Source organism: Dermacentor silvarum, chromosome 5 (genome assembly GCF_013339745.2).
Source record: "Dermacentor silvarum isolate Dsil-2018 chromosome 5, BIME_Dsil_1.4, whole genome shotgun sequence".
Classification (NCBI taxonomy): domain Eukaryota; kingdom Metazoa; phylum Arthropoda; class Arachnida; order Ixodida; family Ixodidae; genus Dermacentor; species Dermacentor silvarum.
Genome location: NC_051158.1, coordinates 13437404 through 13451071, shown reverse-complemented (window position 1 = coordinate 13451071; position 13668 = coordinate 13437404). Strand labels below are relative to the sequence as shown.

Genomic DNA, 13668 nt, shown 5'->3' with positions numbered 1-13668 from the left:
AACACATATTCAACTGATTAACAAAAATTGACTAATGAACTTCTTAGTTAATTACTTTACGACACATATTGCAATTTACGAAATGCGGCCGGTGAGTTTTAAAAGACGCATCCACTTGAAATGAATTTCCAGGATCCGTGCGATCTAACTCACCCTGCGATCTTGCGCTGGCTAAGGAAACCACAAGGACTGCGGCGGCAAGCAGCGCCCCCTGCGTCGGCCGCTGTAGCCGCATCGTGCAGCAGCCTGCGAGGAACAAGAGAGGGCGTTAGTGGGCACCGACATCGCGCGCACTCTAGGTTGCCTGCACAACGGGGTTGAAAAATGGGTACTACGAAGAGAGAGACCGAAGAAAGGGGAAAGGCAGGGAGGTTAACCAGAGGGGAAGGTTCGGTTTGCTACCCTAGGCTGGGGAGAGGGAGGTAAAGTGACAGCAAAGTAGAGATAGGGAAAGAAAGGGAGCGCAGATGCACAATCACAGTTGGACACTGTCACCGCAAACACTCACAGCACAGCACAAGCTCGTGATTGACCCTATAGTGAAACCTTCAATGACGAAACACACTCAAGCGCTGACTTCTAACTAAATTTTATTGCGTCGAGCCATGGGAAAGAGAAGGCTAAGAACCGCAAGAAACCGCAGAAGCGCAGAAGATTAAGAGCTAATAACAAAAGTGAAATCAAATCCAAACGACTATGCAAGGCAGTTTTTTTTTATTCAGAATAAATATAAGTGCTTAAGTCACCCACTAATTAATCTCAATGAAATTGAATATCTAGATGAAACTTTTCCTTAGCCGCTCGCCAGGTGAACGTGTCAGACGGTGTGATGTTCGCGCCCCGGAACTTTCCGTGTTTGCTTTGAGTTAATTTAACTTTCGTCATTATCTTTGTGTCGCACACGCTTTCGTGATCCCTTGGCGTTATTTTCCGCTTTTCCTAGTAACGTATAAAACCATCTACTGTCAGAAAAAATTTAGTTACAAGTCAGTGCTTATCCGTTTACCTAGTTTCGTCGTTGTTTAGGCTTGTTTCACATATTCTGGAACAGTACTGAGGATGCTGTTGGCCAAACAAAGGTCACCGAAAGGTCACGGAAAGGTCACGGAAAGGTCACCGATAGGTCACCGCCAACATAGACACCTAAGGCTTTCGCCTTAATAACCACAATTTAGGCTCTCGAGTGTTCCTTCCTGCGTTGCACACCAAGAAGCATTGAAAACGAGCAGGGCTAGCAGCGCAGGCATTATGTTGCAATGCTGAGTTTGAGAGCTCATTATGCCCAGTTCTAACCTTGTGCCATCGGCGTTAATTGAAGCGCGAGCAGGAGCACTCTGCTTAGGACGTCCGCTACGTGCACTTACATGGCAGCGCGAGGAGAAATAACTCTGTAGGCAGTTCCTGAGCATGTTGTAGTTCGAAACATATGTTTTGGAGCCCAAATAAAGCCACTGGTACGAATTCATGCAAATGTGGAAACGATACCGTTTAATAAACGATCGTCATTGTACAGGGTGTATATGGGTGGTAAAGAGAGAGAGAAGAGAGAGGAAGGAAGGAAGGAAGGATAGAAAGGTAGGGACGTCAACCAGACAAGAGTACGGTTTGCTACCCTACACTGGCGGTAAAGAAAAGAGGGGATAGAAAGAGGGAGAGAGCGTGCACGCAGGAAGATGCACAGGAGGATCATAAATGGTCACTCGGGCCGGTGCACTTCAAGAACGGCACTATAGTGTGAGAACAGCCTATTGCGGCAGCGACGAATACTGAAACCATGGCTCGGCCACGCTCCGAGTATTTTTTGGCTCAGAAAATTGTCCGGAGTCCAGCCGCTTTAAAGTTGTCCAGAGCAATAGAGAGTCATTGGACATCGCATTAAGGACAGGTACACAGCAAGTATAGAAACGAGCACGAAAATAGCGGCGACGAGGAAGTGCACCAGACAGGGTGCTCCATCCAAATATGTACCGACTCGGCCAACGACGAACTTGCTAACGGTCTGCATGTGCTTATTTAATCCTTACATTGTTTACATATGTGCACAATGTGTGCCGAAAACATGGCCCCGTTACGACCCTCTTATCCCGAGAGCCCTTGTAGTACACGGAGAGCGTGGCTCACTTCGTGACCCCTTCGGACGTTATAGAACAAAGTAGTACTCAACTTTCTCTCCGCTCTTCCATCGAACGACGTCGTCGCGTGTAAACGCAACGGACGCTCAGGACAGAGACGCGCACGGTATTTAAGAGCGTGACACAAGCGGTGACGTGCAGCCGCCGAAGTCGAGTCTGTGGACGCGCAAGGATGCCGCGGCCTTGCCATTAAGCGTCGCCCCCGGTGAACTCTCGTTACACGCGATGCGCGCCGACGACGACGAATCGGACAGCCACGGCAACATCGGCCTGTGTACGCGAGCTTAGCCGGGTCTCGCTTGTTGCGTGCAGTGGCTCGTGGGGTGCCTTCACGGAAGTGTTAAACCCAGACAACAAAAAACATCCCGTGGATGTCCCGGAAAGATCCTCACGTCTTAGCTCTTTATGGGACATACTGAGGACGTCCACAACACCATGCCCACGACGAATTTTAAACACATCATCTACTGCTGGACTTATAGCGAATCCGAGCAACCTACACAGCAAGATATTCTCAGGATGGTTCTTCCAGGTGTGTTTATTTGGGAGCTTCATGCTTGCCCGAACTAAATTTAGTAAAACCAAAAACTAAATACAAATACCTTTCGTACGTGTATTCCCTACGTGTATCGCACGTAGGAAATACTGAGGTGGCTCTGCGGTGATATACGGAGCGATTATCAAAGCACACCACAAGTTCTCCGCTACATCTTTAATCTGACACTTTTTTACAGCAAAGCTGTTATAGGCTAGGTTCCAGGAGATTGCGTCCGTAGAAAACCGGAAGTGTAGTGTACAACAATCTCAGACACGTCGCGCCACCTTGTGGCGTCTCGTACACTTGGCATATACCAAGACTGGCATGGAAGGGTGCTAATTCAAGAATAGCATGACTGATAGGTCATGACATCAATAAAATCACATGCTCGTCAGTTATGTCACGAATAATGATAAGAAAATCACGAGATTTGCATACCCGCATTGGATATGCGGGTATCAGCCAGGGAAAGGAAAGAAAGAAAGAAAGGAAGGAAGGACGGAAGGAAGGAAGGAAGGAAGGAAGGAAGGAAGGAAGTAAGTAAGGAAGGAAGAGAGAAGGACAACAACAAAGTTATGTACGTGTATGTGTCCTTATTCAATCAATATAGCAATTAACCATGTATAACTCAATATAGTTATCAACAGGTACGACTTTACTGGTCTTCCATCTTCACATAGTGAAAGGGCTCTGATTTTTTTCAGTGGAGCTTTAACGGTTTCGCCTGAGTCGGTTGATATCTAGCATGACAAGACAAGGCACAACAGTTTTGCAGTTGAAACGTTTGGTAGACGATGTTTACAATTAACAAAGAAACAGGGCTAAAAACGAGATAATAGCGTTGATTTGGCTCTCTTTCTTGCATCGTTTGCTGCGTGGTTCTTGGTCTAAACAGGTGTATAAAGCACGGATTCGACCCACAAAATAGTGCCAATGTGAGATTACGCGTCGCACTGAATGAAAATAACCGGTATGCATAACATTTAGTAATGCAGCGTGCACAGTGAAAAGCACGGGACACAGCTAACAACTTGCACACTTGCAGTACGGCGTCATTAATAAGCGACAGGAACAATGGGCAAATTCAGTTTGTTTAGTCCCACACGACGTATCACCTATTACCCGCGAATAAAGAGATTAAAAAAGCAAGAAAGAAGTAAAACAACAAAGTAAATTGTCGTAGACGGATTGGCATCATTGCGTCAGCAATTTCACACGCGCTGCACCCAACTGCGCGTAGATGGCGAACTCACGCGTTGACCCTGGCCTTCGACGCGTGCGCAATGGTTGTCCGTTGTGGCAACACAAAAGGCGCGTCGCCGTCGTCTTTCAAAAAAACGAACACTCGTGTTGATTGCGCGCTGCCAGGCGCCTTAGAACAAAAGACGGCAGGGGTGTCAGCGTGAGAGAAGAGCGGAACCGGCAGCCTTCCACACAAGCTCCGATGCGTTGCAGCCTTCGCGGTGTCTCGCCAGTTTCGATGCGAGGCTTGGCGCGTTGGGGGAGTTTCGCTTTCGTCTCTTTGTTTTTCGCCTCGTCATTCCGAGAAGAACACGTGTTTCGTTTCCTGTTTCCAGTGGATGGAAGCGATCGAAGTCCAGTCGTGCTTTAAGGGTCATGTTCTTCGACGATCCCTTTCCGGCGATACTATCGCCTCGGCCGTCAAGCGCGCGCTGATTGGCTGGTTGATCAAAGCCGAATGAGATAATTGGCTGGTTGAGCACTACGTCACGTGAAAGTGAGAGTATCGCTGAAAGTGATTCTAATCACTTTCAGCGATACTATCGCCGCTCGATACTTCCCAATAGACGACTTGCAAAATAGCGCCAAGTCTTTTTCCCGTGCAGCGGCCGAATTGCGAAATCTGGTGGGAAAACAAGGCATATATCAGCGCAATAGCTATCGATGATATTTTACCACTTATCGGCCAGATGAGTCGGGCTGATGAACCACTTACGTCTCGCGAGATAGCGACAACGCGGCCTAGCTACACGCGGTCTTTATAAACCTGAGCTGGTCAGTCGCTAACATGGCGGAGAAATGCAAAAACGCCCGTGCCCCGTGCATAGAGGGTACGTTAAAGATCCCCTGGTGGTCAAAATTAATCCGGAGTCCCCCACTACTGCGTGCTTCATAAGCAAATCGTGGTCTTGGCACGTGAAACACACGAATCCCAATTCAATTCAGTAGCTAATACTGTCTCAAGGTTTTAATATACGATGATTCATTCCATTTCTTAGACACTGAAATGGCGGAACGTCCAGAATAGCACCTTCTGTTGGAAAATATATCCATCGTACATTCTCGGCAGCGTTTAAATGAACAAACAACAATGATATGAACTTTACACAGCGTGCACCGCTAAGGTACTACCAGCCTGAGGTAAACGATGCAGTTATCTGAAACTGCGAAACTCCTGTAATATATAGCTAATGTCGCATGATACCGCATTGAAACAACTTCATTGCAGTAGACTTATAGAGCATATGTTTTATACAGCGCACTTCGTTTCTATTTCATTCTCTGTTAATTATATACTTCCTCAAGCGGGCCCGGCAAGGTGTCTAACTTGACAAAAGCGTGCTTGTGTAAGCGCAGGTGCTGAAACCACAGGCCTTAGTGCACTGGTTTGCGTATTGTAGTACTGCAATCGGCCATTACACCGCTTAAATTTCTACGGTACTGAGCACACAGTCCGAGTTTCTAAGCGACAAAGAGTGACCGGAACACCAACCCCCGAACGCCTGTACACACCGACTCATCCGGAAAATACTGACGAAAAAAACAAACAGAAAAAATAAAATGTTACAAGAAAGGGACGAGGGCAATGTCCCGTTTACTAAAGGAGAAAGCGAAATATTAGTCCAGGTGACAGAGACTACCATGCTCGTTCAAGTAAGCGACGCGGGGTCATAATACGACGAAAGGAAACGCCAAAGCCTCTCTCCCTCAAAACACGGCCGCCGCCCAAGAAGCCAGGAACGGGTAGCTTTGCACTGTAGCTTCCACCACTGTTCCTCGGGGAGTGAACGCTGCAGTGGTTCGGAGAATCAGTGGCAGCGACAAGGCGCCGTGCCTTTCTTGCGGTGCGAATCGCTTCTTTAACCGCTCGCGAGGGACAGAGAATGGGCCCGCGGGGGGACGTTGTCCTTCTGCGAACGAGCGAGCGGAGAAGAAGACCGAACATGTTCGCCCGCCAAGTCGACGACGAGAGACAACCTTGAACCCCGCAAAAAAAAAAAAACGATGTGACCCTCCCGTTCTACACGGCTTCGACCGACCCATTCGAACAGTTTCTCTTTGCCTGAGAGCGAAAAGATGGAGATGGAAGAGAAAAAAGAAAGCAAAGATAACAAAGCTTCCAGAGCGAGCAGTGCTTTCGCGTACGTAAAAAATAATGTATTCATCAAAATACTGCGCAAAACCCAAAGCAAACTTGAAGAATGCCGACAAGTGGGCCAGAAAAAGAAAAATAATAATAACGGCGTCAGCGAAACTTGGAAATCTTGACCCGGCGTGGAAGGGTCAACTGTTCGGTCGGACCGGTCAGTTCTGGAAAGTAGCCAGCGCTAATGCAAGCATTTGCATGCAGCAGCAAACGGCTCTTTGTGCCCCCGTGTGGATGTGGTATAACCGTATCAGCGCGGGCCAAGGAGAAACAGTTTTGATGGTCGCGCGGCTTCGGGCACACCGCGATTATATGCGGTGCGTCGATTGGCCGTGCGTCTCTATTTATAACTCGAGAAAGAGGGTTGGCTTTACTCTTACAACCGTTGCGGTAATTCGAGCCTGCCTGTATAGCGGGCTAATAAGAGATTGCATGGCTTCCGCGTGCTGTACGACCTTCCGGTGCTTCAGAAGTAATTGCAGGTGCAATAATGTAGGTTGCGATGGAGCGGCAGTGTTTGTAAATACAACGTGGCTACGTGCCGTTCAACAACTGTCCCCTCCCCCATCCTCCCTTCTGCCTCTCAATACTTTTTGCAGATCAATGCAAGGCGGGAGTCCGAACCACTTGTCGTTTGGGGGCGAAGTGCGAAAACAGCCGTGTACAGCCGCCCTCAGAATATTTCGGAGGACGGAAAATGAGAATAAGTGAAATTTTCTGGCGACTTCACCACAGAGTGTGAAATGTATGTCGTGAATGTGATTGCACGAAGAAGTATCAACTCTACCTTCGGTCGAAGGATCTGTGCCTAGGCTGCGAAGAAATTTCGATTTTACTAGGATCCCGTGTTCCGAATTAAAAGTTTTGTGGGAGGGGGTACTTAGATTCAGGTGCACGTTAAAGAACCCCAGGTGGTCCAAATTATTCCGGAGTCCTCCATTATACGGCGTGCCTCATAATCAGATCGTGGTTTTGCCACGTAAAACCACATAATTTCCTTTCGTGGTCTATCCCCCCCCCCCCCCCCCCCCTGTGGTTTTCTGTCATTGTAAAAGGAATCATCATCATTTCGTCCGCCCCTATGCTGCTGATTTTAATCGATAGCTTTTACCTTTTCAACCTTATCAGGCGAACCGGTAATCTTGTCTGTCTTACTCCATTGTCGGTGTAAAGACAAAAAAGATCGAGTCCCGACATAGTTTAAACGGAACTATGTGTTAATCCTTGTTTTGCTTTACTGTACAAGCACGTGACATGAGACTCGGAGCAGTCTTGTTCCTCATCGCTAGGCAGGGGCCGTGGAAGCACAGAAATTGAAACGCTGGTCGCGGTAGCTTCAGCGTGATCTCAGATAGCGAGCGAGGCTCGTGCGCGCCCTCGATCAATCATTCCCGGCTATGCGCTGGCCGTGTTTAGCTTGCCGCAATACGTGAAGGCTTCCGTGTAGCGGTGCTCGTTAAGCGAGCGTAACTGCCTGTTAGTTTAACTCTCGCTCTACTGGCAATATGTCTCTTTGCGAAGTACCTCCTGTCGTTAATCTGATATAAACGCTATTTCTGAGTGACATAATTGCCGCAAAAGGCACACACACAAAATGCAAAAGAAACACACACACAATGACGACACAAGTGTTTCTTTTGACTTTTTGTGTTTCTTTTGTGTGTGTGTCCCTTTTGCGGCAATTGTGTCGCTCAGCAAGAAGTAACTAGGCCAAGAGCAACACTATTTAATGCTATTTCGTTTGCTTGTTTGCCACAAAAGACACCTTCTCAGTTTCTCAGATGGTGGTACAGATCACAAATGGCGCCATCGCAAAGCCTTTCTCCATGTCACGAGATCATGTCTGCCTTGCACAAAGCGGACAATTTTAACGCGAAAGCATTACATTCCCCATGAAGCGGAAAATGTGACACTATAGGGACCAGTGGCACTAGGGAGCGGGGTTTGACCACCCTTGTTTAAAGGGCATAGGTCGGGCTACAATCTCTGTAGGAAGTGGTTGTGATGCAGATACAGTCATCAAGAGAGCAGGTGGATGTTTTCGTTTAAACCTTTCAATCGTTGTCCATAGAAGGAAAAAAAAGCGCGCCAGATTCACCCCGGGCGTTTGGAGCAATATGTAGCGCAACTGTTTGCAAGCTGCTAGAGACACGCGATGAACGATAAAAAAAGTATCTTCCAAAGAAACTAAGCGAGACCTTTGAACGCTTCCCTTGAATGTGTACACTTTCACTCGAACGAGTACGCCCTTCCAATTCACGCCCTTCAAGTCACTTCAATTTATGGTTCGTGTGATGATTTCACACGAACTGCATCAGGCAATGGGCGACACCAACAAGTTGAATAGAGCCGAGCGCAGTCTGCTTGCGCTAATTTACCCAAACACGACTAAAAGGACAGCTCGCTTATCGCCTCAACAATATCTCAGGAACGGTTGATAAACAAGGCAGAGCGGAAATGTTATCTACGCCCTGCGATCGTATTTGAAGCTCCGGGAAGAACCTATGGCACGAAGCAGGGCTATACCTCGAAGGCACAACGAATATAACGGGGGAATACCACAGTACACTAACAACGTCTAACGTACCACGGGATTGAAAGACATATAGCCTGGTATAGGTGACGTTATAAATAACGAATAAGGTGCAATCAACCCGAGAATTAGAAGTAACAATCGCGAGAAAAGGGGAGGTGTAATGTGTGCTGGCGTCTGGAGGGCGTAAGTCTCGGGCACCCGTCCTCCGCCTAAACCACGTACGTTCCGCACCCCTCTTTCCTCTAGGACGCCGAGCGGCACGATCGTTAATTGACGCTTTTAATTAGGCGCGGTGCGGCGCAGGAGGTGTCGGTGCCTGACACAACACCCTCTCATCCATCAGCAGCTGCAGCAGCGTCAGCAGAGGTGTGCGGTGTTCGAAAATGAGAAGAGATGCCGTGTGAAGATGGCGCGTGAACGCACCAGCTACGGCCGGCTGTTGCTCCAGTGAAGGACCACCGCGTGGGATGACGGAAGACAGTTGGGCGTGATACTCCATGGAACGCCCCCCCCCCCCCCCCCCCCTCCCTTCTTCGAATAACACCCAGTGCGTTTTGCACCGCGATGTACGCTAGAGACCACACTGTCAGCTCAGTAAACTAAGGGGCGTAGGATACTGTAACATCGTGACCTATAGCTTCGCCTGCATACTAATCAAGCTCGCGCATAATAGACTGCGTAGATTAGCCAAGTCAAGCGTAGTATACTGTCTTCGCGACCAGGTAAACAAGGCGGCGGGCAGAAAGGAACCGAGAATCGCCACTGTCCATATTGGTCAATAAATAACCGGCGGGGTTTCACGTCCCGAATGTTCCCGCACCGGGGGCTATGAGAGACGCCGCGGCTGGGGGCTACGAATTAGTTTAGACCACCTGCGGCTCTGTGAAGTGCGCACAAATCTAACTAGATGGGCGTGTTCGCATTTAAGACCCGTCGGAATGTGGACTCCGCAGCCGCGTGGGATCGAAACCGTGACCTGCCGCTTATCGGGATGCAGTGGTATACGCCGCAGTCACCGAACCAAACCATAGATCGAAGTGGCGCTCCATACAAACGACACCGGTGCATTGATCCGCCTTTCTGGAGACGCCCCCGGTAAATCTTCTGGGAATTTCTTGTTGCGGTCTCGCAGGAATCTCGCCGAAGGTATCCGAAGAAGCATAAAGAAAAGAAGATTGGCAGAAATCTTGCAGGAATCTTGTGAGCACAAGACTCATACAGTTTATAGGCTTGCACGGGGGTATTATACAAAAAAAAAAAAAAAGGGAACTGCAGCAACACACAGTGACAGCAACTTGGACAGACTGCAATACACGTATACACGCAATGATCTTACGGCAGAGGCGCACTGCATACTTTGTTTTAATTCAATACAGACCCGCAGCTTGCCGCCAGATTCTTTCGTTAAAGAAAATTCTCGATATGAGTTTAAATGCGCGATTCAGAAAGGTGGAAACTGGACGCCACGATTACGGCACCCGAGCTGCCATATTGATTTTCTCTATTTCGGCGAGCGACTCGAGAGGCAGCCGCGGAGCCCAATAACAGCGCAGCAAGGTTGTTCATATCTACCTCATGTCATCGTCTTTGATTGATTGCCCGCCGTGGTAGTTCTGCACCTGTAGCGTTATGCTACTGAGAAAGAGGTCACCGCGGTTCGATACCCGGTTGAGGCGCACGCATTTCGATAGGGGGCAAAATGCAAAAAATGTTCGCGTACATTAGTGCAAGCTAAAGTGCACCTTAAAGAACCCCAGGTGGTAAAAATCAACCCGGAACCCTACACAAACGATATCCCTCGTGACCCAGTGTGCAGTTTCGAGGCATTAAACGCCACACACAAAAATTGACCGTCACTTAAGTATCCTAACGTGATTTGAATGCGAAAGCATGAGTACTTATCTAAGTTATCACCTTAAATGAAACTCCACCTTAATCGCCTTAGCCCACCTTGATCTAATTTGTACAAACCTTAATCCACCTTAATTCACTTTATTGCGTCTTAATACAATTTGGGGAGTGGGCCAGGTCCGACGCCGTGGCTGTTCACCATGGGATTTCACAGTGCGAGCCGTAGCAGGCCCAACGCCGGGAAGGTTACGTCATCACATGGTCACGTGGATTTTTGGTACCATCGGATGATAACAACGGACGGGGGATTTTCGCTTCATGGGGCATATAATGCTCTCGCATTAAAAAAAATAACAACAATAATAATTTATGCTTGTGGAGAATCTGGGGAGCTAAAAACAGTTTCAAAATTCATCCGAGTAAATCATTCGAGTGCGGCGGAGGTGTTTCGTGTAATTCCGCGATCACGGCAGCCTGACAGAGACGGCGTCTAACGGTGACTTCGTTCTTTTTGAGGTTATACGCGCTCGCGCTCTGTCGATGCCCGACTGACGCACACACCTTCCTTCCACGCGGGCACCGAAACAAATTGAATATGTTCCCTGCAAGATGCATGCGGATCAATTGATTAGCGCCGAATCGTTCGGAGCTCCATAGGACAAAGACTATAGCTGTAGTTGACGCTGAACGACACAGTTCGTCCTTGGTCGCGGTTCCTTCGCGTACAGCTATAGACATTCGATCGAGCGGTGGTAACACCTCTGGTTTTCGGGCTGCCTCGATTGTGCCCCGATCCCGCGTCGCTGTGTCTCCGAGTGACTCTAGCAAAAAGAAGCCTACGGGGCCTCCTCGTCGCCCTGTACTGAATCGACGGCGTTGCCTTCGAGCAGCACCAATCTGTACATCCTCCAGTCGAGGTCACTCTATCCGTCGGGACGCAGTAAAGCGCCGCGGAGATGCGCCGAGGGCGACGAAGGCTTGCTGTTGTGCGCGCGGCAGCCTGCATCAACGGGCAACGCATGTAAGTACACACGCACACACAAGCAAGGTCCAACGCGACGCGTCGTCTCCTTTTGTCTCCGCTCGATAGCGCGTCGCGACGCGCGCCTCCGCTGCTTTGCGCTCGATTCGTCATCTGGGCGTGTTTGTAGCTTGCCTTGGCTACATACAAGCCTGTGGACGCGCGCGCGCGCAAGCCGCTCGTTCGAACGCTGATGGTTGCCTCGTCACCCCCGCTGCCTCGACCGCGGAGCGCCGTGTTTATTCGAAGCCGGCGCAACGCACGCCGGCGACGGCGAACTGAAGGCCACCGCAGTCTTCTTCGTCTTCTTCGTACAGCCCTTCCTTCTTCTTCGCCGCGCTGCCGCGACAGCCGGGAGGAGCTCCTGAGGTTGTCGGGTTCTTCATTTTTCTTGCTACGCGGCTAGCGGGTCAGAAGCGCGTGGCGGGAAACGCCGCGTTTTTTTTTCGCGCGTTTCAACGAGGTGGAGAAGAAGGAGGAGGAGGTTGGTACGGCGCGATTGAGCCTGTATATATACCGTAACGCACCACGGTACCTGCGAACGCTATCAAGCGCGCGTCAAGGATGCCAGCGTCGTTGACAAACACACCTCTGTCGACGGGGGTGTAGATCGATGTGCTCGTCACAGACAAGCGTGTTTTTGGCCCCGGAACGAAAAAGGCCCGCGGTGACGAGATGAAGACATTCCACGCGAAAACGAAACGCTCGTAGTTAAGCCGACGACTCGTCGCAGTTCTGACGATTGTAGAGAGAGAGAGAGAGAAGAAGACAAAAGCAAAGGAAAGAGAGACAGGGAGATTAGGCATAGGACTGTATACAATCCGAAACCTCGTCGGGGGCTTGATGCGCGCTTGCGTTGCGCGCATGCGCACTAACGAGCTACGGCTCGGGTGTAGTAGTCAAATGCGCGACGACGTATAGTTGGGTAACTTGGCGCGAGGCAAGTGCATGACGGTGACGAACGGTCGTAACGATAATAGCCATAATGGCGAGTCATATCCGTATTCGACAGAGGGAGGGCAATTGCTGCATGGCATATTGGCCCGTGACGCTCTTGACAGCTCGTTTCTATTTTGATGAATGCTTGACTAGCAGCGGTGACAGGCGGGTTTTCTCCCGATAGTTAGGCCCACAGAAACTGAGACGCAGAAGTATGGCGTCAACGCTCGATAACTAGGTTACCGGATGTAACTAATTGCTGCGCACACCAACTTCTCGCATTAAGCTTTTAAGGCTCATTCACACTATAGGCCGACACGACACCGATTTTGGACTGCCGACTGTTGGCGACACCATTTTCCTTCCTTTAAACCGTTGGCCACAGCGTTTTCCGTCCAGTAAACTGCTGTCGCCAACAGTCGGCAGACCAAAATTGGTGTCGTGTCGGCCTAGTGTGAATAAGCCTTTATGCATGGTCTCTCTTTGTTTTCAACTAGGACATACGTGTATGATGATTGCGGGAGATGGAGATATATGCTGACTGCCACTGATAATGACTGTATCAGTGAATATATTTCGCTGTGCGACTTTAGTCCAGCCACATTCGAGAAGTGCAATTACCGTATCATGAAAAACACTTGGAATTTGTCACTTCCCGTCCCTTCTGATCACCGTAGACTTTTCTTTATGACCCACATAAAAGTGCAAGTCACAGCTTCAAATTTTAAGTCGTCAATGTATAAGTTCCCTGCGTGTAGGAAGTGATGCGCGATTTACATTTGAAGCAAATCCGCAAAAGTTAGGACGCTCAAATCACTCGCTCCCCCGCCGGATATCCATGTACGGTAAGTCAGATCCAAACTCGCGCACTGCATCAGTCAGGCCAAAATAAAGCACCCTCTAAAAATGTTTACACCCTTAAGGGTGTTTGCTTGTGACACGGGTAACACCCCTACCGTTAGGGCCTTTAAAAAACTCGTAAGAGGACAACAACGGAGCTGTCACTAGACGTGCGATGACAAAAGACGTAGTTGAAAACTATGTAGTCATTCAGACAGCCTTGGTCGCACAGAAATATCCGACAGGAGAATTTCACAGTTATAGATATAGAACCTTATTTAATGGACTTTTTTATATCGCCGGTCACAGCTGTCATCATTTTTACTTGCAAGAAAAAGTCGGCAAACAAGATGCCGTCATTGGTTGCCACCAACGTTATGATCTTACGCCTTAAACGTGAGGGTGTTAGCCATGCGACAACCG

The 13668-nt window shown here is 49.0% G+C and overlaps 1 protein-coding gene across 7 annotated transcripts in view; it reads right to left on the bottom strand.

Moving 5' to 3' along the window:
• Positions 1-13668, bottom strand: part of LOC119452894 (collagen alpha-1(IV) chain-like) — an 81017-nt gene that overhangs the window by 18018 nt on the left and 49331 nt on the right. For all 7 annotated transcript variants that reach the window (XM_049667361.1, XM_049667362.1, XM_049667364.1 and 4 more), the window contains exon 2: positions 154-246. In XM_049667361.1, coding sequence (XP_049523318.1) covers positions 154-235 — 82 coding nt within the window. In that variant the 5' untranslated portion in view covers positions 236-246. The remainder of the gene's footprint in view (positions 1-153; positions 247-13668) is intronic.